Source organism: Lepisma saccharinum, chromosome 1, assembly GCF_977018435.1.
Source record: "Lepisma saccharinum chromosome 1, izLepSacc3.1, whole genome shotgun sequence".
Lineage (NCBI taxonomy): Eukaryota > Metazoa > Arthropoda > Insecta > Zygentoma > Lepismatidae > Lepisma > Lepisma saccharinum.
In genome coordinates, this window is record NC_139229.1 from 103,754,889 (window position 1) to 103,781,471 (window position 26,583).

Consider the following 26,583-nt stretch of genomic DNA (forward strand, 5'->3'; position numbering starts at 1 on the left):
CCTATTAAATGTCAAACTAATGTTATAATTTTACACATTACGAACCTAATACAGTAATCATGTTTTACAATATTACAGAAAAAAATAACTGGAAAAATGAACTTACAATTACAGAATTGTCTGAAGTTAAACACAGTACGTACATACAGTACTTCAAAAGTTCAGTCCTGTGATGATTGAAAAAAAAATTTGATCGTAGTCTGCTTTCCTGATGATTGCCGTTTCTTCGCTGCCAAGTCTCGCCATTTTTGCAGCATCATTATGTAGATTCCTGTAGCTTCTTCTTGTTGCTCAATGTATTTAATTGCAGTTTCTAGAGCCTTAACTCCGTCGTTGTGTGAAATTCTGCGAGGCTCAACAGTTGGTGCTTGATCTGGATCTTCAATTTTGTTGTCTTCACAATTGACAAGAGCGACAATTTCTTCATCAGTTATTTCATATTGATCACCATCATTCATCCAACTTTCGATTTCCTGAACTGTGTAAACCAAACATACAAAGCTTCACTAACTTTTCAAAGTCACATTTTTTCATAGTTTTTCTTTCTTTTAATACACCCTCCGTAACTCTTGATGCACACCATTTTCCTATTTCTATTCGTTTTCTTTTGCAGTCTCCTAATGTTACCCGTCCAATGCCAAAGTCGTCAGCTACCTTCTTCATTCTCTCTCCCTTGTCCAGTCTCTTGATTGCCTCAAGTTTTTGTTCCATCGATACCACAACTTTCTTTCTTTTTGTCGCCATTCTGTACTTGCGTAAATTTCAACTTTTAAACAACACAACAACGTTTGTCAAATCAACACACACACACACACATACACATATAACAGACGATAAACCGATCCGCATACAAAGATAAACTGCACTGCACTGAGTAGCGAATGACAGACACATAAGTCATAGTGTAGGCGGGTGCGCCATGTGGTAGTTGGGAGAAATTAAAAATAGACTACGCTCACAACATGCAGTTCTTGTTGCCGATTGATGATTTTTTTTTCCGGTGGTATGTCGGATAATACGGAATGTCGGATAAACGAGACTCTACTGTATTAGGAAAAAGCGAATACAGTGGAAACTCGAATTTATGTTTTTCAAGGTGCAAAGGTGAGAAAACTTTCCACAAAAATGTTGAATCTGAGAAAATTTTATAACATTATGCCCTACTGAGACCATGAGAATTAACTATATAATGTGACAAAAATGATAGACATCTTAAAATAGTGGTTCCACTGTATTTCTGGTTATTGTTCATCAAATTCATTGCTTGGTAAGTCACTTACTGCTTCTCTAAATCAACTAGAAATAAATCACAGAAAATTTCAAGGACAAATTGCTTATTGCTGTTTCAGCAATTATACAAGGCTTTCAGGTTAAGTGGTATTAATTCTTACAAAAAAAGATAACAATGCATCTTGCCCAACAATAACTGAAGAAAAACATTAAAATACAAGATTAATTTATTTATAGAACTAAAAGGAGTAACATTGCATGACAAACTAACAATAGTCAATTAAAGAAAAGAAGCAAAAAGCTACAAAACCTGGAAGAGTCATATCAGGTTATGAGACTGCAAGGAACACATGAAAGATATGACGGAGGAAGGAAAGATGGAAGAATGAAAATACGAGCGAAATACCTAGAGCAGGGGCATTCAAACTTTTTTTTCCATGCTATGCCAGTAACTACTTGAGTAATTGGTTGAAAGCCATATTTTATTTCACTCACAGTAAAATAATGAATCAAAATATAATGTGAGGTTTTATAAGTAAGGCCCTCAAAAATAAAAAAAAATGAGTTTGAGTTGATGTTTTAAGTCCACTTTGTGCACAGTAAGGCTAATTGGGACTGGACCTACAGTTTAAAGTGGAATCCGAACTACTATGTGCCTCCACTGGGTATTGAACACGGGACCCCTTGATTACAAGGTGACGACTTTAAAAAAAAAAAAAAGCTGTGGCAGCCTGAATGTGGTCTGCCAACTGTAGTTTGGATGACCCTGATCTAGGGGAACAATAGTTGACTGACAATTTTCACTGGAAATTTGTCAATTAGATGATTTCTATGTAGTCATGTGACAATTATTGTTAGCTCTGAATATGGGCTGAAGGACTGCAAGCACAATCTGTGCTTGAGATTTCATGCAGTTATTCACTTCAGTTATTTAAAGAACCAGTAAGCATTTCTTTTATGGTCTAGCTAATTATATACATGTTTATATGTCCTTAAATTAGGCACACACAGGAGATGTACTACATAGATTTTTCAGCGAAAAATGCAGGCTCAACCAGGACTCGAATCGGGGTCTCTGGCATACAGTGCCATTGAGCGGTATCCGAGTCCTGGTCAAGCCTGTATTTCTGTTTATATATGCGTTAGGCATGGATGTATGTAGATGGAATATATAAAGGCAAACAATTGATACTGACTTAAATATTATATTAGTAGAATAATATTCCATGCAATAAACAATATTGCTTGTTTCATAAAATGGCACCATATATTGGCATTATAGGTGAGAGACAAACTTTATAATACACAAATCAACCCCTAAATGCTCAAATGCTTATGCACCCTTATTTGTTCAGCAATCAAAATATACCACAAAAGCAATATTTCTTGCATGACCCAGTTGCATGATGAAGGCCAGGATATTAACACAGGTATGGTGACAAACAGTGTTCGGTCGATACAACCTGACTTTGCGTGACTCCTCTATCACATTGTAGATAATTGTTAAGAGCCATTATTTTGAAATTCGAACAAAGTGAGATAGTTGTATTTTTTGATTGGCTTGATTTTTTTATATGTTGAAGTAGGTCATGAGAAATTAATATTGTGCAATTTTGAGACCTTGAAAAATTTTTCCCTCCCCTGTAGAAAATATCAAAGTTCAAGGTCAGACCGCCCAGTTTTCATGAAAAGTGAAACATGGGTAAGTTCGGAGTGCTGTATCTTTGGAAATCAACAACATCCCAAACTTTTGCTTTGATATACTGTTAATACAAGACTGTTTGCTTATATACATTCAATTATTTTAATGGGACATTGTTGCTTTCCATTGTTATGTGGCAACAAAGAGGGTCCAAAATGCAGTTTATTCCTGTTTTCAGCCCTTAATATCTTTGTCAAGCAACAGTACCCCAAAGATTTGTTAACTGGGCATTGAAGCTCACTATTACGACAAGCTACCTGATATAGCACATTGCTTGGATAGTGATGCTGTTAGCAGATATAAACCTTTTGAATACTCAAAAATTGCGAAATCTGCAACTTTAGAATTAAGACTTATCTCAAAACAGCATCAAGCAAAAAATCAACTAAGTATGCCATCTTGTAGCTGAATATATTTACTATCACATGGAAATGAGAAAAATTTGGGGCCTCATCCCATTTTCGAGAAAAAAGAAAATAAAATGTTAAGAAATGTTAATGTAAATTATCACACTTCCTCCCCTATCAAAAAGTGGAACAGCTCTTTCTCCTACTTTCCTTGGTTCCAAATGGAACAGCACTTGTCTTGACAAGTTGTGGGACAGTTTCAGTTTTTTTTTCTTTGAAGGATAGCGTAGTGGTAATGTCGCATCCTTGTAATCAACAGGTCCCGGGTTTGATGCAAGGTTGAGGTACAAGTTGTTCGGATTCCACTTTAAACTGCAAGTCCCCAGTCCCGATTAGCCTTCCTGTGCATAAACTGGGCTTAAAAACAATGCTCTACTAAGCTCTATATACAGTGGCATGCCAAAGACTTTAAAAAAGGGATGGGGATCTATACATTTTCTTAGTAGGCAGTCATCTTTTGCCATATTTTCCTGCCTTTGACATTCATTTTACTGGGCCCAAGGGGGAGGGGGGTTATTATCCGTACCAAACCCCCCCCCCCCATCCCTTTAGGCATGCCAGTCTATATTGCGAGAAGAGTGCATTTGCAAAATATTCTATATTATTGTACAAAGAAAACTTAACTTTCTTGTAAAAGTCTTTACAGTAGCACTATGCTGTGTGTGCGAGGTTCCCAAAATAAACGATTTCAATTCAGATAGGCCTAAGAGCGGATCTTCATGGTGGAGTGTTTACCACAGCATGCCATGATGCCAGGGGACCTGGGTTTGAATCCTGGTTTGGGAATGATTGATTGTTCTTTGTGAGTGTCGCTTCATCAATTTCATATCATCATTCACCCTCATTGCCGTGATTAGTCAGAAGTGACAGAAAAACGACAAATAACCCAATATCAATCTCAAATAGGCCTAGGAAAAGCAGGCTTAGGATATTTCCATCATGTTTAATATTGTTACTGCAAATAACCAACGTGCTTTTTTTATGATCACGGCATTTGTTAAAATAAATTTTAGACTATCAGACACCAATTTATATTTTCGGGTGATTCACCTTGCAAGCAAAATGGGGTATTCCAGATGTGCTGGGGTTTTCTTTGAATTGGGGTGCTGACAAGCCTTCAAAAAGGGATCAGTTATCTGTCTGACAGAACTAGATGACAAAACGTACAAGTATTCCACAAAAGGTGAAACTATTTGGTCTATCCAAAGGTAAAATCAATTTTCTTCACAAATCATTGAAAGCCACTTAACGATGAATAGATGGGAACCTAGTTGAATTCGTTGAAAAAAGGAACTGAAGACCTGAGTAATACAGATTGTTCCTGAATCTTTCAAAATAATAGCTGTAATGAGGAAAAGTTGATGGTTTGTAGAAATTACTTATGTAAAATTCAGTATCACTACAATTAAATGAACTAAGTGTACAAAAATATACATGAAGAGGAAACTATAGTAGCATCCAGATGGAATGGCAAAACAATTACTAGAATGCAGAGCTTGAAGTGGAGATTTTTAGATGGGAGGAAATTTGATACAGAATTCTGACAAGCTGAGTGTTGGGGAATTTTGCTAACTGGGGGATACCACTCCCTGCATACTCCTTCACTTATAGTACTGTTTGAATGTTCACATCAAGATGGTTGCATGCTTTTCTGGAATGCTTGTTGTAAGTCTCATCATCTAGTTCTGTCAGATGGAGAACTGATCACTTTTTGAAGGCTTGTCAGCACCACAATTCAAAGAAAACCCCAGCACATCTGGAATACCCCATTTTGCTTGCAAGGTGAATCACCCGAAAATATAAATTGGTGTCTGATATTCTAAAAAAAAGCACATTGGTTATTTGCAGTAACAATATTAAAGATTTATTTTCCTGTAGTTTACGGTTATTACAAGCATAAGAAAACAGTTTTTCTTTGTGACGTTTCAGGAGAACACACGATCCCTTCATCAGACATTTATTTTCATTTTGACTAAAGATACAGTTATAACAATGGTTAGTAATTTTTTTTAAAAAAAAATCCATTATATAATGGATGTTGTCAATGTTACATTGTTGTAATATAGCAACTTAACTGTGAAAAGAACCAGTCTGTTTTATTTTTATTTCAGATGATTTTTTTTTTTTAATTTTGAATCCCAAATATCATCAGGTAATTCAAATTCATCATTGTTTTCACAAAGTCTCTTGATGTTTTCTGTTACATTAAATTTTAAAGATGGTGGCTTACTCCATTTGTGAAAAAGAAAACTCCATACTGGATCTGTGTTACCATTTTCATTATTTAATTTATTCCAGTGTTCTTCTGCAATGAACGAAGCTTCCCAGACATTCAACTCTGTGTTTCCCATCAATCAGGGGCGTGATGCTGATCACATCACCCCCACTCACGACCGGATCAAGAAAGTGTGGGGCATTACCCCCACACCCCTATACGCCTTCATGGCGTGGTGCTATGCACAGGGGAGCACTTTTTTCTTCTTTGTTTCCCATCAATCTTTTTAAAACCTTTCTCTTTTAAATCAAATGCTTCTCTTCGATGATGTGAGTTGACAAACCTGTTCTTGGGTTTAGATTTATAATGTCCAAATCATGTTCGTGCCATCTTATTGCCATTTTCCTTGCTGTTTGTCTCACATAATCCTTTGAACATGAACAACTTATATTATATATGCCTGTTGTTTCCACATCTGGTAGAATTGTCATTTTGAATTCATTAAATGTACATTCCAAACTTCTAGGTGATTTAAAAACAATTTTGAAATTAAAACTTCTAAAAAATTTTGCAATTTTATGTGAGAATCCCTTGAGGAATGGAATGCACACAAATTTCTTTTGAACAGATTTTTCATCTTTGTCTGTTTTTCTCTTCTCCTTTAGTTTTCTTGCGACTTGTTTTTTGATTTGGTTTATTCTGTTAGTGTGAAAGCCATTTTCTTTTGCTATATTAAAAAGCCTTTCTTCTTCATTTTTGATATCCTTATTATTAGAACATAGTCTTTGTGCTCAAGAAAATTTTGAAAATAAGTATTCCATTGTTGTACGTGAATGTTCTGAATTGGCATGGATGTATTTTAAATATTAAAGATGATGGAAATATCCTAAGCCTGCTTTTCCTAGGCCTATTTCAGATTGATATTGGGTTATTTGTCGTTTTTCTGTCACTTCTGACTAATCACGGCAATGAGGGTGAGTGATGATATGAAATTGATGAAGCGATACTCACAAAGAACAATCAATCATTCCCAAACCAGGATTCAAACCCACTGGCCTATCTGAATTGAAATCGGTTTATTTTGGGAACCTCGCACACACAGCATAGTGCTACGTGTAAAGACTTTTACAAGAAAGTTAAGTTTTCTTTGTACAATAATATGAATATTTTGCAAATGCACTCTTCTCGCAATATAGAGTGGCATGCATAAAGGGATGGGGGGGGGGGGTTGGTATGGATAATAACCCCCCTCCCCCTTGGGCCCAGTAAAATGAATGTCAAAGGCAGAAAAATATGGCAAAAGATGACTGCCTACTAAGAAAATGTATAGATCCCCATCCCTTTTTTAAAGTCTTTGGCATGCCACTGTATACCGCGTGAGGCACCTAAAAGTACCACCTGAAATAGCGAAGAAACCAGAAACAGTAGCGATGTGAGGTTTGCGGGAAACAATAATATCAAATGGGGCTCGTAAATTGGAGGTATGGGGTGGGTCGAAAAATATCGACAAATGGGGCATCTGGAGCAAAGTCATATTTTTTTAAATGGAACGATATACAATAACATGCATAATATAAAAGAGCACACGCAGAGAAACACAACGCCATTGGTCTCATGCATCTACTGAACATAGGAACGAAGATATGGCCATGTGAAAATATGTAAACAAACTAACAAGTGGCCCACTTGACCGTCAGTACCACGGCATGTACAAGTATGAGATGTCGGAAGCCATTGGACAAGATGAAGACAGAACGTGTTAAAGGAAGAAAAAATACAGTAGACATCGTCAGCACCCTGTATTTGACAGTGTTACAGCATAATGAAAATGACCATGACAGTATGACGAAGAACCACTGCGTAAGAAGCGAAAACCTGTCAAAGTGTGTGTTTCCACACATGCTGTAGCACGTCTTGCACTGTGAGCTGGGCACCCATCATGTTGGTACCACATTTCCCTCCTTGTCTGAAGTGGTATGTCCTCCAATAGTACAGGCAGTTCATGTTGTAAAAACTGTATGTATCGGTCAGCATTCAGTGTCCCTTGGATAAAAAAAGGGCCAATGAGATGTTCACCCACTATACCACACCACACGTTCACACTCCATGGGCGCTGGCGTTCCACTTGGCGAAGCTAATGTGGATTTGTCACCGACCAATAGTGCATGTTCCTTAGGTTGACATTTCCATTGGTAAAAGTTGCCTCGTCAGTGAAGAGGATACGTGACAAATCGGGTGTGTCGTGTCGTAACATCCATGTGCAAAACAGAACACGGTCCACAAAATCATTCCCGTGAAGTTCCTGATGGAGGGAGATATGATATGGGTGAAACTTGTGTGTGTGTGCAGAATGCGCAATACACTTCGCTGACTCATCCCAGCATCCCTTGCAATTTCACGGGAGCTAACGTGCGGATTCACAGCAACAGCGGCGAGAACATTTGTTGCACCTGCCTCACCTGTAGTTGGCTTGTTCCGCACACGTGCTCGTGGTGTTACACTTCCGGTGTCTCTTAATTTAATAAATAACTTACCAAACAGACGTCGAGATGGCTGTCGTCTGTCCGGATATCTCTCTGCGTACACACGGTAGGCTTCTGAGGCATTCTTTCGTCATTCCCCATAAATCAGGATCATGTCCGCTTTTTCTATGTTTGTGAACACCATAATCTTCGCTCTTACCACTACGACTGTTTGCTATCAACTAACACGATCTCGTGGACCTGCTATCAAAACTTGCTCTGCGTAAAGGCAGTTCTGTCAGGCACCTGAGAAGTCTTACATGCCGTGGTACTGACGGTCAAGTGGGCCACTTGTTAGTTTGTTTACATATTTTCACATGGCCATATCTTCGTTCCTATGTGCAGTAGATGTATGAGACCAACGGCGTTGTGTTTCTCTGCATGTGCTCTTTTATATTATGCATGTTATTGTATATCGTTCCATTTAAAAAAAATATGACTTTGCTCCAGATGCCCCATTTGGCGATATTTTTCGACCCACCCCATACCTCCGATTTACGAGCCCCATTTGATATTACTGTTTCCCGCAAACCTCACATCGCTACTGTTTCTGGTTTCTTCGCTATTTCAGGTGGTACTTTTAGGTGCCTCACGCGGTATAGAGCTTAGTAGAGCATTGTTTTTAAGCCCAGTTTATGCACAGGAAGGCTAATCGGGACTGGGGACTTGCAGTTTAAAGTGGAATCCGAACAACTTGTACCTCAACCTTGTATCAAACCCGGGACCTGTTGATTACAAGGATGCGACATTACCACTATGCTATCCTTCGAAGAAAAAAAACTGAAACTGTCCCACAACTTGTCAAGACATGTGCTGTTCCATTTAGAACCAAGAAAAGTAGGAGAAAGGGCTGTTCCACTTTTTGATAGGGGAGGAAGTGTGATAATTTACATTAACATTTCTTAACATTTTATTTTCTTTTTTCTCGAAAATGGGATGAGTCCCCAAATTGTTCTCATTTCCATGTGTTAGTACATATATTCAGCTACAAGATGGCATACTTAGTTGATTTTTGCTTGATACTGTTTTGAGATAAGTCTTAATTCTAAAGTTGCAGATTTTGCAATTTTTGAGTATTCAAAGGTTTATATCTGCTAACAGCATCACTATCCAAGCAATGTGCTATATCAGGTAGCTTGTCGTAATAGTGAGCTTCAATGCCCAGTTAACAAATCTTTGGGGTTCTGTTGCTTGACAAAGATATTAAGGGCCGAAAACAACATTTGCACATTTGTCCTCTTCTTGCAATTTCTACAACTGTCAAATTGACCTGACTTTACTTCCCCTGCCCTTTTTTCAAAATAAATTCTGTGATTTTTTTAAAGTCAAAGGTTTGTAATATTAATGTTATCGTTCATGGTGCAAATATATATTTATATGCATTTTTACCTGATCCGGCAATTGCTCAAGCCTGGTAAAGAGCATTCGCAGGAAAGCCCCCTCATAGAAATGTCGTGTGTGATCAGCTTCAGGACGAGAGTCTGAACTGGAAGTGTCGGATGGAGTCTCTGGAAAAAGTGCTTCCTGTGGCCAATTGTATGCACAGCACTTCACAACACATTCCAAATACTGTTTGTGAGCATCTTGCAAATACTGTTCATATCCACCTTCCTCACTATCGTCTGTTGAGTGCACTTGCTCAGGAAGTAAAAACAAAAAACTGGAAAGTAAGTAAAAACATGCCTATCAAAATATGCAACCTCAGTCTACTTCCTCATGATATGAAGATGTTATAGAATTAGTATTGAAATGGCATTTGCAGTTGTGTCTGTTCTGCTATTTCACAACTTTGGGTACTTAATGTAAACAGTAGAAATCAATTTAATGTGATTATAATAAATTCTGTAAATTGCTTCCTTACATGAGAAAATTACAAAAATACACGTTATATATGTTGAGTAAGTACTTTGCACAGATCATTTTTAAAGGAAGAGTTTAATTCATTTTTTTTTTACTACAAGCAAATTTATTAGTAGTATTATTGTTGCATCAAATATGAAATTTGAACTCTCTCTTCTGTCAATTTTTATAGTTTTCCATTTCTGGCAATGTTTAGGTTCTCTATTCTGATTATTTGCTGGAGTGATGTACGCAAGTTCCAATAAAATTTATACTTATCTGGGAGTAGAGCTATGACAGACAAAATACGGGATAATGTGGTTAAATTACTTACTTACCAATTAATTATTTTGTTAATGTTACTTGGTGCTAATGTCCGACTCACTGGAGATGAACCAGGTGATATATCTAACTCTGGAAAGATAACACACATGTATAGAGGTACTGAAATAATTTTGATTGATAGTTACAAATTATCACTATACAATGAACTGATTTTACATTTTGTGAAGAGGGATTTCTCACAGCAGCACGTTTCTCCTGGGTTATCACTTATTTTTGTCTTACATATTTCCCCACCTTGTCTGTTCTCTTCTTTTCATTACCTAAAGATCAGATATATATACATATGCTAGTTCTACAAACCCTGGCTAATGTATGAAACAACTTTTGTCTTTGTTAAAGAAACTACAAAGACATTTACCAGTAAAAATTAGGATACATATTTTTGTATTTATTTTTGTCAAAGTAATAACAAAATGGCAGAATTTTGCACTAAGTTACAGGTTATTTATGGTAATATAAGATCAGTAAAAATAATCAAATTATTGGAAATTTTACCAATAAACTGACATGCTTATTTTGTTAGCAACATATAAAATCATTTACCTTAAAATGGAGAAATTTATAATTTGAAATAACTTCGGGCATACACAGTAATTACTTATTTAAAAAGTTGACGAAAAATTATGACCTGACCAGGACTTGAATCTGTGCAAATTAGTGGCAATAATATATTAAGTATCAGACCAAATGTTTTGTATATATTTCAATGTATAAACGTTTTTCATATTGTCATAAAATCTGAGAAAATTTGGCAAATATAATTTCAAGCACACAGAATGTTAGAGCCTGCTGTGGTAGAATCCCAAGCTTCAATTGATTCATGATATCCATTCACTTTCAAACAGCAATTACAACTTCTCCTTGTGCCAGAAGTTGTTTCATATTCAACTTCAGACTTCAACCTGACACTATTCACCATTTTGTTGAACTGCAGGCACCATATTTTGAAATGAGCATCTTTGCAGTTACTAAGAATACCAGTTACACAAGAGAATTATACCTGAACCGTCTCTTCTCTTTTCTCGTTCATCTTCCTCATCACTCCAGCTGGCTATGAGAGAATCAGAAGCTAAGCTATCATAGTAGCCTCTACCAATCAGGTACGTCAAAACCAACGTGTAAAGTACATGTTCACCTGGTTTCTCTAACAATACCTGAAATAAAACAGCCTCTTGTAGAACACTATAACAATGTTTGCTCTGCATATTTTTTAATTCATTTTGATTACGGCTAAGTTGATGTTGATATTATTATTGATCTGTGCTGTTACTGATAACAAATTCTGCAAATTTAAAGTTGTTCACATATAAACCTTTATATGCACAGCACAAGAATTACACACAATAAAACATTATGGTTTAATTCCAGGCCTTTCTAACGTTTTGCAATGATTTCCAGTTCCTGCTTCAGACTGTCCAGGAAGACATTAAGACATTAAAAAGGTTTACAAACGGGAGGGGGAACAGAATCATGTTAACAGTCCTAGAAAACAGGCAGATCAACAGAATGAGTGTGTGTGTGTATGTTTTTGCTTTAAATGAATTGTTTTTTTAAGACCACTTGATGCACAGATAGGCCAACCAGGACTGGACCTACAGTTTAAAGTGGAATCCGAACCACTGTGTCTGTGTGTGCCTGAACCAGGTATCGAACACGGGACCCCTTGATTACAAGGGGATGACGTTACCACTAAGCCACCAGGGAGGCCCTAGTGTGTATGTGGATGTTGTGCTTCTAATGGCAAGCAAATACAACCAAGCAACCTAACCTGAAGTATGGAAAATGAGGAGAAAGCTGAAACAGGACATCACTTGTCCTGTGCATTCCATCTTTCAGCGTAAGATCAGTGGCTCCAAATGAAGTTAGTCTTTTTCATAAAAAAAATAAGTTCATTAAGAGAGATTGTTAATATTAAAAATGCACCTGCAGTACTTACTTCAAACAGTCTTAATGTCTCCAAACTGAGCTCATCTTGCTCATGCAAGCAATTGTCTAGCAGTTGCTGCTTCACTGGAAATGTAACAACTCCACAAAGTTCAGCGTCTCGATTTTCTCCAACTAACCAGCTACAAAATTCTGTAAAGATAATGGGTAGATATTGCAAGTGCTTTCACCTGAGAAGTTGAAAAAGTAAACACAAAATTATCAATTTATCATCTTCATATTGTGCTCTATTACTTTCTATGCAGATTAAGGCACACAAATTAAAAACAGAATAGAATACATTATAAGGCTGATATTTTGGGTGTGTATCATGGACATTATCAAAGAAAATAAAAGTAAAAATATGAACTAACAATAAAGCATGATGTATCCTCTATTACTCAAAGTTTTGTTTCAAAAAAACCTTGAAACTCATGGCCTTTTTATAACTGGGCAGTGACAACACAAACTACAGGTAATTTAAAATTCTGTTTATTCCCAAAGCGTGAGTTTTTATGAGATTACTAGGATTATATGTTTATTATTTTCTAGCTATGTAACACTATATTTTGTTGAGGAATTGCTATTATATATTTTCACTTTGGGGATTATGAAGGATGAACATTTTTAATATTTTGTTGCCATGGCAATACGGTGATAAGGTCCAGCACTCATCTAAAATACAGTTTTTTGAAGAATACTGGGCAAATGATCCTGGTGTTTCTTTTTTCTCTTTTAATAATTTCCCTTATAAAGCTTAATTTTGAGGAAGAATTGGCCAATATTTTTTACTCTTTACTACGCTGATATGTTCTTTACTGATATGCAATGCTTGTTTCATGAACAAAATTTGGCAATGTTGGTTTTAGGTACACTTGACGTTTATACAGGCTAATTGGCATTGGACCTACAGTTTAAAGTGGGATCCAAACCACTGTGTAATGTGTCTCTGCCAGGAATAACTTGGGTATTCTTGATTACAAGACAACAGTGTTATGCTCTTTGCCATGGGGGGCATCTAGTTTTGTGAAATTTGTGGTCTCAACACCTTCTCAAAAACCCAACTTATCACAGACTACTGATTGCATGCTGCTAACTTTGTGGGAAGCTTAAATACTTTGGTTGAACTGTAGCCAATTTAAGTTTCTGCAACAATGATCTGACAGAAAATATGCAAGTGAAACAGTTAAGTTGAGTTGGATTTTTTGTTTTAAGTCCACTTTATGCACAGAAAGGCTAGTTGGGACTGGACCTACAGTTTAAAGTGGGATCCGAACCACTAAGTGTAGGGCCATTGGGGAGGGCCCTACAAATGAAACACACTAAACAAATCACATGAGAGCACTAATGAAATCAACACTACAACTACCATGCAAACATGAATTACACCTGTACCGCATTAAAGAAATAAAAAAAAAAAATACTGTTAGCATGCTATCAATGTTTGTGAAAATGTAAAACCATCTATCATCTACCTGAACAATACACTATATAAAACCTAATTACCTGTTAACAAATATGGAGCTGTAACTTGCTTGAGGCATTTGGACATGTAAGCAGTTACAAGTACTTTATTGCTACTCTCATCTTGAAGCAGTGCAGGTTCCAGAACTCCTTGAAGAAAATGTATCTTAACTGCTTGAGCAAGTATTTCTCCTATAATAGGGTGAGCCTCACGGACCAACTGAAAAAAATTATAATATTGTAATTTAATTTAGTGATAATTTTATAATGCTAATTATAGCTATATAGTGAAAATAAAGCACTACATCAGATATATTTGCATACAAGGTAATATGAATCAGAGGCATATTCCTCAATAGTCACACCATAAATATATTTTTATTCTATTTGCAAAAGATGAGCACTGTACCATATCTTCAAACATGCAGATGAACTCACATCTACCTGCCTCCATGATGGAGTTGTCGGCATAATGAGTTACAAAGCCAGAGGTCACAGGTCCAGACCTTGGGTAAGGCATGGATGTACCATTGTGTTTGTCCAATCACACATTTCATCATTCATCCTCATTGTTGCAATTAACCCAAGAGGTAGAAAAGTAAATGCAAAATAACTAGGGTTGAGTTGATACTGGTTGCTTGGAATTTATACCGATGCTTCTCTGGAGTTAGAGTGCTTCGCTAAGTCTGCAACACTTTCACGCAGTCTAAATATCCTGAAAATTACGTAAAATGAATAATTTTCATCGTTTTGGCAACAACATTGTGGAGAGAAATGAATTAGGTGATTAAATGATTATTTCATGTGAAATAATGAAAATTTTATAAAGTAATAATGTAGTTCCATTGGAATACTTGCATATTAACATTAATCAATATTCTGAACTGCTTTGAACTGTTACAATTGTCAAGTATTGGCATTGGTATCAGTGGGAATTGGAGTTATCAACATTGGTAACAGTATCAGTTCAAAGTAGTACAGAGTCAACCCTAAAAATATCCCAAAACAGAAATACATCGGATCTATCCAGGTTGATCAACAGTTAGTGTGAATTCATATTTTTAGTGTGATCTTCATGAAATTTCTCCAGAATACTCTTCAATGGAGGTTCACAACAGACCTAACTTTCCCAGAAAATCAAAAGACATTGTTGATACAGGTTTCAAAATCCAACTAAACTCTAATGTTGATGTATTTAAATTTCCAGAATCTCGGTTAAATATTTCCTGGAATTAGTCTCTTGCAATACTTGCAACTGAGATAAAACTGTACTACAAATAACTTTTTACATTAACACTATAAATACATATTATATAAATATATATAAATACATATATTTTCAATACAAATACAACAAAAGAAAGGAAATATACTGATTATACCTGATCACAATAATCCAACCATGCCAGAAAACTTGAAACTTGTCTACAACCTGGAAATTTAGACCCATCAGCCCACTGAGGTGAATCTAATCTGAAAGATAGCATAATAAGCATTCACATAACTCATACATCCATTGTTCTCATTTTAACTTCTAAGTTACGAATTTATTTACTAACATACAAAAATATACCTTTCCCAGGTATATAAGGCCATCGGTAGAGAAACATGATATAGTCTGACATAATTTGGTAACATCTAGAAAAACAAATTCTGTTTTGAAATTACAGTTTTGAGAGTAAAATTTTGTACATCGTCCTTCAAAATATGAATATAATTAATATTATCACAACAAGACATTTCATCCTCTATGAAACCTAAAGACCTTCCTTGTTCTATCAGAATTATTGTTATTATTATTTTTTACATTTCTGTGTAGCCTGGATTATGTAGACTTGAATTAGGATGCATGCAACGTGGCTGAACCAACCTCATTATTTTGTATTACTAACACACACAAACAATGGAGAACAAAAAAAAGATGAAAGTTACACATTATAAAATCAAATGTCCAGTCATGCAACATGGTATGTGACACCAGTACATATCACACCGTAGACGTGAGTCGAACCTAGGACCTGGGCAGCATAAATAAATAAGCTAATCATGTTATAAAAAGGGTCCCGCTGAAGCATTGGAAAAGAGCTTCTTAAAAGGTAATTATGCCAGCGACATTCAGTGGAGTTGGAAAAACTCCGCTGACATTGCATTAGGCCGGCTCAATATGAAAATCAGAAAATCAGCATTTCTCCTCAGAATGGCCATTGCCAAAGGACGCGATTGAGTCAACTGTCTTCACGGTCGATAGTTCGAATTTCATTTAAATAGGTCGTGTGAGAAAATCTCTTTCTTAGTTGTCTTCCGTTTTCTGTCAGATGAAGTAGTCGCGAGAGAGCTACATAGTTGCCATAAGTTTAGAAAAAGGAGTGAATGAATGATCGGGAAGTTGAAGTTAATCGTTTAGAATATCTGTCTACGAAAGTACAGAGTTTGGAGCCTAGAGTTGCTCCCTCGTCCGTTTTATTACAGAGTAGGGCCACATCGCAACGAGGACCAGCAGAGAAGAGATTGCAGCAGAACTACAGGTAAATGAACATTCCTTATGTCTTTCCTCACCCTGCCTGTTCAGTCAAGTGTAGTGTTTTTAAATAGATGTCCGTGTGTTGTTATTTCACGGGGCTAGCCCCCTTGCTGTTTGAGTGTTGACGTAGCTCTTCAGAGCTACCCCCTTTCTCTTACAATGTTCCACTCGCTTAGCAAGCGAGTGGCCAAAGGCTGTCGTAACCTATCTACGATCCCCTAAGACTTAGACCTTAGAAGAGTAACTATACCATGGGAGTCTGCTTCAGTAAAGTCGCTCCATTAATTATAACTAATATGGATGGCCCAAGTTGGTAGGAAGGCTGACAGCCACGTGGGTTTGATTCCCGGTGTGGGTGATCTAAGGTTAATCCAGCCTCAAATAAACAGGTATCTGGGGGCAACCCTGGGAAGGTAAATGCAATCAGAGCATGATGCTGACCACATCACCTCGACAAATGGCCAATATGGAGTCCTACCTCTATATCTCTCCTAAGTATGCCTTCATGGCAAAGTGGAATGTGAACGAGGAACTTTAATTTTTTTTTAACATGGATGGTCCAACATAAATTTTTAATCATTGTAAAATACTGATATTCTCTAATTACCCGAGATTATTTAAAGTTTATAAATATATACACATTGATTTTTGAAGACTTGCCTCTATTTCTAAAATAAAATGGAACACTGACACTATTATGCCTGAAGATATAATTTAAAAATGTTTCTCTTAAACTGCATTACAAATTAATTGGTGGGCTCAAGCCTCACTAGTCCATGTAAGTTGGCACCACTGCCTATATAAACATGCTATTAACAAGCCCCAAACAAGTTCTTACATTACTCCATTTACACTGTAAGATAATCCACTGCAAAAGTACTTCAACTACCAGCATTCTTGCAAAATTCCAAACTACCCACAACAAAACGTACGTCCATCAAACCCAATCCCACATGCAGAATGTACCCTTTTCGACAAACAAGATAATCTCTGACTCTAGGAACCTGTTCAAACTTGTCTAATACACACACACGACGCACATGAACTACGGTAATCCAAATGGTTATTATTGACTAATTTATTTACAAACAACACATCGATTGCTTTTATAAAAGGTAATGAACCTCTCCTTTGCAGAATCAGTTCGAAGATGGTTAATTATTTGTTGTTGACAAAACACAATCTCACAGTATTAATTATTTTTATATATTTTAACACTTATCACATCATTACAAATGATAATAATACAGGTATCATGAAAATACACAATCAAGACAGTAAAATCAAGTGATAAATGTTAAGACATGATATAAAGTTACAGGTTACTAACAAAAGAGCAGAATTGAAGTTGCAGTCTACTAGGATTATATCACATTGGTAAAAATGTCGGTAATTTTTCAATAAACAAATACCGTATTCTCGCGTCTATTAGCCGCACGCGTGTATAAGCCGCACCCCCTTTTTTGGCCTTAGATTTCAGGAAAATAAAATTTCTCGTGTATAAGCCGCACGATTGACCTTTTTTTTTTTTCCTAGGTAGCCAATTTCAAGTAAGTATTTTAAAAGTATTTTAACCTTTATTTTAGCGCAATGATCTACATATTAATACCGTATCATTCAGTTTGAGTCCTTACTTACTTACTTACTTAGTCGATCCTCTTCTACCTTGCGGTGTTGAGGTTTCCCAGAGGGTCTTCCATCGGATTCTGTCTCGGGCCAGCTCCTTTGCTCTCCTCCACTCTCCTCCTCTAGCCTCTACAGCTGCCTTCACATCTTCTTCCCATGTTCTTCTGGATTTCCCGCGTGGTCTTGCTCCTTGCATCTTTGCATTCAAGGCTTGTTTAGCTATTCTGGAGTCTTCCATTCTTTGTATGTGCCCAAACCATCGTAACTGGTTCTGTTCGATTCTCTCAAGCACTGGTAATACGCCCAGGCTAGCTCTAATGGTCTGATTCCTAATTTTGTCTCTTCTTGTTTTCCCTTCTATTTTGCGGAGAAATCTCATTTCTGAAGCCTGTATTTTACTCCTATGTTTATTTGTCAATGTCCAGGTTTCACTACCATAAAGTAATGTAGGTAAATATATCACTTTATACACACGGATTTTCGTATTTTTGGTCACTAATGGATTATTTAGGAAATTTCTCTTTAGCGCATTAAAGAGTCTCCCTGAGGCTTGGGATCGAGCTATAATTTCACCATCTATTCTACCATCTTGCTGCACTATAACCCCGAGGTATTTAAAATCTGTAGTCTGTTCTAATGTCCTTCCATTATTCAAAGCAATCTGATGTATATTTGGCTGTCGTGCCATCATCATGGTCTGAGTCTTTTTATCATTTATCTTCATACCCCTCTTTTTTAACTCTTTTTCCCAGATTCTCACGTTCTTTTGTAAATTACTTTCGGAATCTCCCAAAATTAATATGTCATCGGCGAAGGCACAATGGTTTATATATATTGGTTTTAAAAACCTATACCCCAGCTTGAATTTCTGTACCTTCCCATTGCATGATTTAATAACATCATCCATTAAGGTGATAAAGAGGAGTGGGCTAAGGATACATCCTTGTTTAAGTCCTACTATAGTCTCAAACTCTTGAGACTCTGCATTGCAGGTGCGGACATAGTTTCTACATTTCTTATACAGACTCTGCGTTGCTGTAATTAATTGATTGCTAACCTTTCTTTGTTTTAGTATTTTCCATATTTCATCCCTCGGAATGGTGTCGAAGGCTTTCTCTAGATCTATGAAAGCCATATGTGCCTCTTTTCCATATCTCATCAGTTTTTCACTGATCTGTCTGATGGTAAATATGAGGTCTTGTGTGCTTCTTCCTGGTCGGAATCCGCACTGTGCCTCGTCTAGCTGTGGCTCTACCACTTTCCTTATTCTATCTTCTAGTATCCTCGCATATACTTTCCCCGGCACACTCAATAGCGATATCCCACGATGGTTTTTGCAGTCTCTATTATCTCCTTTTTTAAATATTGGCACAATGACACTACACTCCCATTCAGCTGGTATCTTCTTTGCTTTCCAAATTAGATTAATAATCTTGAGTAGTATGTCTTGACCACTTTTGCCCATGAATTTAAGCATCTCAGGTGCTATCTGGTCATGTCCTGCCGCTTTGCCTAGTTTCATTTTCTTTAGTGCTCTTTTTAGCTCCTCCATAGTTATTTCTTCTTCAGTTTCTCCCTCCTCTTGGTGTTGCTGTTTTTCTTCCTCAGTCTGTTCTTTCTCCTTTTCTCCAATTTCCATATTTCCTCCAAGCAGTTCTTGGAAATATTCTTTCCACCGCTCCATAATGTCATTTTCACTTCGGAGGAGGTTACCACTTTTGTCTTTTATGAACTTAAGAGGACATTGCTTCTCTGTTCGCATCGATTTTAATACTTTGTAGAACAGCTTTTGGTTATTTTGTAGGTTTCCTTCCATTGCTTCTCCAAATTTTTCCCATGACTGTTGTTTTGCATCTTTCACTATATTCTTCACTACTAATCTTTGATGTTTATAAGCTTCATAGTCACTTAAATGTTTTGTGAGTAGGTATTTTTTCCACCGTTGCTTCTTTTCCTTTACCATTTCTTTTATCTCTTCCGTCCACCATGCTGTTCTTCTCTGTTGTTGCTTTCCGCTGGACTTTCCGCAGATTTCGGCCGCTGCTCCTAAGATTGCCTCTTTATATAAACTCCATATTTCTTCCAATTTATCTTCTCTCATAGTGGGCCATTCCAATGTTTCCAGCCTTTGTTTCACAGCCTCTTGATAGTCTTTTTGTCTTGCCTCTTCTCTCAATTTATATACCTTTATTCTTTCTTTAGGTTTCCTTTTGTTATCACCAGGGTCATTGGTCTTGATATTAACATGTAACTGCATAATTACTAAATAGTGGTCACTTCCAATCTCGTAACCTCTATATGCTCTTGCATCTAAGATAAATCTCCACTGTTTCCTCTGTGTCAATATGTAGTCAATAATAGATTTTTCCTTTCGGCTGGGGACTTCTCTTGTATATCTATGTGTTTCTTTATGTGGGAACATTGTGTTCGTAATTACAAAATCATTTCCTGCACACATATCTAGTAATCTTCTCCCATTATTATTCTGGTGCGTCTCGCCGTATTTCCCTAACAGCCCTTCCATTCCTTCTATGTTATTTCCAACTCTGCCATTAAAGTCACCTAATACAAAGACAGCTCCCATGGTGTCATCCACTGTCCTCTGCAGCTCTTCGTAAAATCTATCTTTCTCTTCTGCTATATCATCTTCATTTGGTGCATATATAGCAATAAAAGTAGTGTCTTCATTTATGCTACTGTTAAAGGTTAAAGTTACCAAGATTATTCTTTCATTGATGAATTTCCAGCATTTAACATAATGTCTGTAGGCCTCGGAGATTACTATAGCCACTCCTCCTTTTGCTCTCTGTTCTTTGCCTACGCCTGAATGAAACATTAGGAACCTTTCACCACTATTTGGTTCTATTATTTGTTCATATCCATTTCCTTTTTTCTTGGTCTCTGTCACCGCCAATATATTCAATTTTGCTCTCACCATTTCCGTCATTAATTCAAACTCCTTTCCAGCAAGTCCACGTACATTCCAGGTTGCCACTCTCATTATCCTTTTCCCTCTCTTGGTCGTCAACAGTTTAATCAGTCCGGTTTCTCCTCTGTAGTTTCTTTTAATAATTTCATCTCGGACACTCGGGTTATCAGCCCTAGTTCCAAAGCCTTGTGGGAGGGGCTGCCTCCCTTATAGCCCTCGGCCTGCTAGATTTTCTTTTAGGGTTTCTTCCCTTAGCCTTTGAGGTTTCTCCCTCTCACTGCAAGGCAGCAGTTTGCCTCGGTCCGGGACTGCTTATTCGGGTTTCCCCTTATTCGCAGCTAACCCCCATATCTGGGGGCCATTCGCTATCCGCCACCTGCGACCCGCCCAGTAGCTGAGGCTCGCCCAGTTTGAGTCCTAAAAGCCCTTATTCACTGTCGTTGCTGCTACTCATTGAAATATTTTCTGCAGAAGAGGTATTGTCATCTTCATCACTAACATCATCATCCCACAACATTTTATCCTGGGTACCATCTAGGACATTGGATATGCCGCACTTCAGAAAACCCTTCACAATTGTCTCCGACTTTACACTTTCCCATGCTGCCAGAATCCATTCACACACTTGCTTGACAGTCGGACGTTTGATATTTCCTGTTGCTGTAAGCTCGTGGTTTCCTGCACTAATCCAGCCATTATACAGACGCCGGAACGCAGCTTTAAACGAGCGAATTACACAAACGTCTAGGGGCTGCAGTACAGACGTTAGACCCCCAGGAATCACAGCTACATCCGTTTTCAACTGTTGCAATTTTGTCTGTATTCTGTCTGTTAGGTGACCACGAAAGCTGTCCCACACCAGCAAACTATTTTTCTTCAGCAATGCACTAGACCTTCCATTCCACACTTTGTCTATCCAGTCCAATACCAGTTCTTCTTCCATCCATCCTTTCTGCTGGGCACGTATGATAATACCCGGCGGAAATGTCTCCTTTGGCACATTCTTACGCTTCAGCACAACATACGGTGGCAGTTTCCTTCCATCCGCAAGAACACCCAACATTATAGTGCATCGTTGTTTCTCTCCACCCGTGGTCTTGATCGATACGGTGTGCGAGCCTCTCGGTCCAACTGTGCTGGGCATAGGCATGTCCCAGTAAATAGGTGTTTCGCCCGCGTTGCCGATCTGAGACAAGCTATAATCATTGGACTTTCGCATTCGAATCACGTATTTGTGAAATTTAACAATTTTCTGATCAAAGTCTGCAGGGAAATGTTGTGCAATTGTTGTCCTACGGCGAAGCGATAAACTTTTCCTACGCATAAAACGTGAACACCATCCCGCACAAGCTCGGAAAGCTTGACGACTGATGCTTTGAAGCTACTTCACGAGCTTGAAAACGTATCATGTCTACGGTTACAGCATAGCCAGCACTTCTTCTCTCATTTACAAAGGCCAAAACTTCTTCTACCTGTGGAAATTTGGCTCCTTTTCCACGAAATGTCTTTCTCTTGCCACTTGTTGCAGCAAGTTGTTCCTTCTGATTTTTTTCATCGACGAATGTTAGACTCGTCCACATCGTAATATCGCGCTGCAGATCTGTTGCCGTTTCCTTCAGCATATCGTATCGCTTGAAGTTTAAAATGAGCATCGTAGCTGATTCTTCTGCCAGACATCCTCCCTTTGATAGTACCAAGCTTGACCTCAGGCCCTCAACCTTCTTTAACAACTTCACTTTACTGAATGGTTTCCGAATCAATACGATAGTAAGGATGATTCGTGTTCAAAGATAAGATATTATCATATTGTTGCAAAAAATATTTAAAGATAAGATATCATATTGTTGCAAAGCCTGCTACAGATGCATTGTTGTTGGATTTGCTGTTAATGAATCCGTTAAGTGATAAAGATAACAAATCAACGTACGTATTTTAGTATCCTAGCAGTAGCTGCACTTTCTTTCATTCGCGTGTATAAGCCGCACATGCTTTTCTTATCATTCGCGTGTATAAGCCGCACCCCATTTTTTGGTCCACTTTTCGGGTAAAAAAAGTGCGGCTTATAGACGCGAGAATACGGTATGTATGCCTAAATCAACCAACAGCGACAAGAGTACCAACTCATCTGTCCCAGCCCTATGATATAAAATATTAAGATGCAACCTGTACTGAAATCGTCACACTATGCTTAGTTGCTGTAGTTTGTACACAAATGATCATTGGTCAATTGTACTGATCAATGCCTGTACGATCATCATACAAAGTAAGAGAAAGAAGAAACTACAAAACTCAAAAAGGCCAGTTTTATGTCCTTTCTACAATTCACCAAGGGTAAAAAAGAAAGATTAGAGATAAACAAAGATATAACAAAAATATATTTTAAGACTACTTCTATGAGAAAAACTACCAAACTCCAAGGAACTTACCCCCAATTTATCTGTATATCTTCAAAATCATTAGGATCAAGGTCTTTAGGTATTGCACAAAATAATGTAACAAGTCGAATAGCAAGGGTTGTGCAAAAATGAGAATTGGTTACTACAGAGCGAGCAATTTTATCATCTGGTAAAGAAGCAAGTACCATTATCCCCTCACAAGCCTTTACAGTAATTCTACTATCCTACAATAAACAAAACAGTGCTATTAGTAATTACAATTGTTACTTCACAATAATTTTTGTTACCTACAAACAGGCCCGTAGCCAGGATTTTATTTGGGGGGGAAGGGTCATCACTTATCAGCACAGTTGTCGCCAGAAATATTTGTAGCGGGGGCAGAGCACTGATAAAAACTTCATTAGTAGAAATAATAATGACAATAATAATTATTACCATGGTTATAATTGTTATTTTACAATAATAACTATTGTAAGTTATTAAAAATAAACCAATTTTAATCCAAATTTATTATTATTATTATTATATAAATGGAGATTTTGCTACTCGATCCACCGAATTAGTGAATATCCAACACAACTGTTTTGAACAGGTGTTCTCCGGTTACCAGCCAGGTTAAATTGGAGTTGGCTTCCAACATCACGTCGCCAAGAAAGCTCCAATTCCATTATTTTCTTACATTTTGTACAGTTAGTGTACTGAAATTCGTAGTTATTGTATTTCGTTATTAACTTTTAGACATTCCAGTAAAAAAAAAAGGCTTTAAAAGTTAGGGCCAAATTTTACTCATAAAGTTCATATTGTGTGACTTCTCATAAAGAAAACTTCAATATCTAATTTTTATAGTGTATAGTGGTATCCAAAGAACAAATGGATCCACACGTTCCAAAATGCTATAATATAAGAATATATCACCTGGTTCCTTTATTATACACTAAACTTTTTTCGATCTAATGTTCAATCTTGCTAAGGAAGTTAAATTAATTATCACTATACACTATTTAAATTAGATATTTCTATGATTTCAGGGGGAAGGCTTCACCCCTTAGTCCTCCCACTGGCTACGTGCCTGCCTACAAACCATCAATACACTAGAAACCACACCGTAGTCCACCATAACCTCCACAACTTACTGTGTACCCGACTAGAAACCATAACCTATAAATAATAATACTTATTTGTACATGCTTATATGTGCTTTCAACAATAGTAAACATCATATTTGGCTATATGGATGCATTTTCTAGGGGGGGGAAAGTCTTTAGTGATCACAATAAGAAAGAAACAGTCTGGGTAAGATAATGTTTAAATAAATACAATTAAATCTTGTTCTTTTTGTGTAAGTTTACTTTTCTTTCAGTTCGACAGGTGCCACTACATTTAATTACACAGAACTAATTCATCACCAACGTAATATAAAGATCAGTAGTTTCAGTGGGGAGCGTTTAAACTGTGTAGTGTCATTTTGAAAACCAATGTTTTATTTTTGTGTTTGGTGATGTGTGTAATTTTGAGCGATTTTATAACAATATTCTTTACTGGCTTTACGTCAGATACTCCAGTCAACATGGAAGATTAACATCCAAAAATTTATGAGAGCACCAGCTTAAGAACTATTGTCTTGAAAAACACAATATGTGTTTCTGAAATGCTGGCTACTGATTTTATATATGGTGATTGTAGAGTATGCATACTTAAATCTGGCTATAAATTAAAACACAAATGAAGAAAGGTATAATTATATCAAGTAAATAACAAATTTCTTCGTGGGCATTAGAGGGGGTAAATGAATGTTAGCACAAAATTATCAGGTGATCAAAAAAATCCTGCCACCTTTCAGATGATAAATAAAAACAACAAAAGAAGTGTAAAGCAAAGAAATTTATTGATCAAACTAGGCACCATCAAATTCGACAATCTTTTCCCAAAGAGATACAAGTTCTGATTGCTATCTTTGTCAATTTGGAACTGACGATCATGTATGTGCTTGTCCAAAGCACAAAGGTAAAAGGTAAAAATTGCTTGGAGAAATGCCACGAGAATAAGGGGGATGAGTTACTAGTTCGTACGCTGAAGCATTAATCATGATGTAGGTCACTTTAGCTCGATGAGGTCTGGCATTGTCCTGTAGGAACAGTATTTTCTTGTTCGCCAGCGCTGGCTGTTTCTGTTTCTGAAGCAATAGATCTTACGCATTGGATTGATTCATTGAATTGCTGTTTTAGGTCAACTTTATGGACAGATAGGCTAATTGGGACTGGACCTAAATTTTAAAGTGGGATCCGAACCATGGTGCAATGTGCCTCCACCATATATCGAACCTGGGACCCCTTCATTACAAGGCAACGATGTTACCACTACTGCATTAGGAAGGCCTATAGATCCTGCACATGTTGCAGTTGACAAGTGCAAAGCTGTGGGAACTTGTGATGCACAATACTGACCACAGTCCACGAGACACAAAACAGGAGCATCTTTGGATCCCTGGAGTTATAGCATGGTGTGAAAACCACTCCGCCATGGAGATGGTAAAAATATATGAAGAAAAAAAGACTGATTATGTGCATAGCATAAATAAAAGTTGATCATATGGTGGTGATTAATAAAAATGAAAATGATCACATACGGATGCTTTAAGAGGATTCAAAAGAAAAGTATTGAAATTTGAGAGAGATAATTTATGAAACAGCAAAGAATACTGCTCACACATATGGTAAAGAATGCTAGGAATTAAACACAGTTAAGATTAACACCCCTCCAAACCACTTACTGCACTCTCTAAGTAAGTCAATAGAGCGTCAACTAATGGAAACCCTTCAGGATTTGTCATGATCGGTTCGAAGTCCAACTTTGGAAGGAGCAGTTGGATTTCCTCACTTTCGGAGCTGGTGCTACTTGTGCTGCATGTGCTCTGCCTTCTATCACATGGTTGCTAAAAGAGAAGAACGGACAATGAACACACTGAAAACAAAGAAAGATGGATGCATACTTTCACTTCCTCTGTGTAAAAGTATCAAATGTTCAATTATTTAGCAGTTTTCAGAACAAGTGTGGGACAATTACAGTGATACTTGAACAATGTAACAATTTAAATTTGTTAGAGATATTTATATGTGTTTCTCTCGCTCACACAAACACATAGACATATGTACTACCATACATGTCACATTAAGTTTGAATTTGAATTTTTGTTTTAAGTACACTTTATGCACAGAGAGGCTAATTGGGACTGTACCTACAGTTTCAAGTGGGATCCACTATGCAATGTGACTCCAATGTGAGACTATGTGTTTCTGTGTGTTTTGTCTGACCTGACACCTCTTTGAAACCACACCCATGCCAATAGTCTTCAGATTCCCACTGACATCGATGCATCAAAATTGGTACAATTTGTTCAAAATATTGATTACTATAGGTGGGTAAGTATTCCACTCCAATATAAGTATCAATTTATTTAAGTCTTG

The 26,583-nt window shown here is 37.1% G+C and overlaps 1 protein-coding gene across 1 annotated transcript in view; it reads right to left on the minus strand.

The window, feature by feature from the left end:
• LOC145998896 (FHF complex subunit HOOK interacting protein 2A-like) overlaps positions 1-26,583 on the minus strand; it is a 40,945-nt gene that overhangs the window by 6,064 nt on the left and 8,298 nt on the right. Inside the window, exons 5-12 of the mRNA XM_083135629.1 lie at positions 25,890-26,051; positions 23,150-23,343; positions 15,030-15,120; positions 13,690-13,867; positions 12,197-12,336; positions 11,261-11,414; positions 10,254-10,329; positions 9,466-9,736 (exon numbers count right to left, since the gene is read on the minus strand). Of these exons, the coding sequence (XP_082991755.1) occupies positions 9,466-9,736; positions 10,254-10,329; positions 11,261-11,414; positions 12,197-12,336; positions 13,690-13,867; positions 15,030-15,120; positions 23,150-23,343; positions 25,890-26,051 (1,266 nt within the window). The remainder of the gene's footprint in view (positions 1-9,465; positions 9,737-10,253; positions 10,330-11,260; positions 11,415-12,196; positions 12,337-13,689; positions 13,868-15,029; positions 15,121-23,149; positions 23,344-25,889; positions 26,052-26,583) is intronic.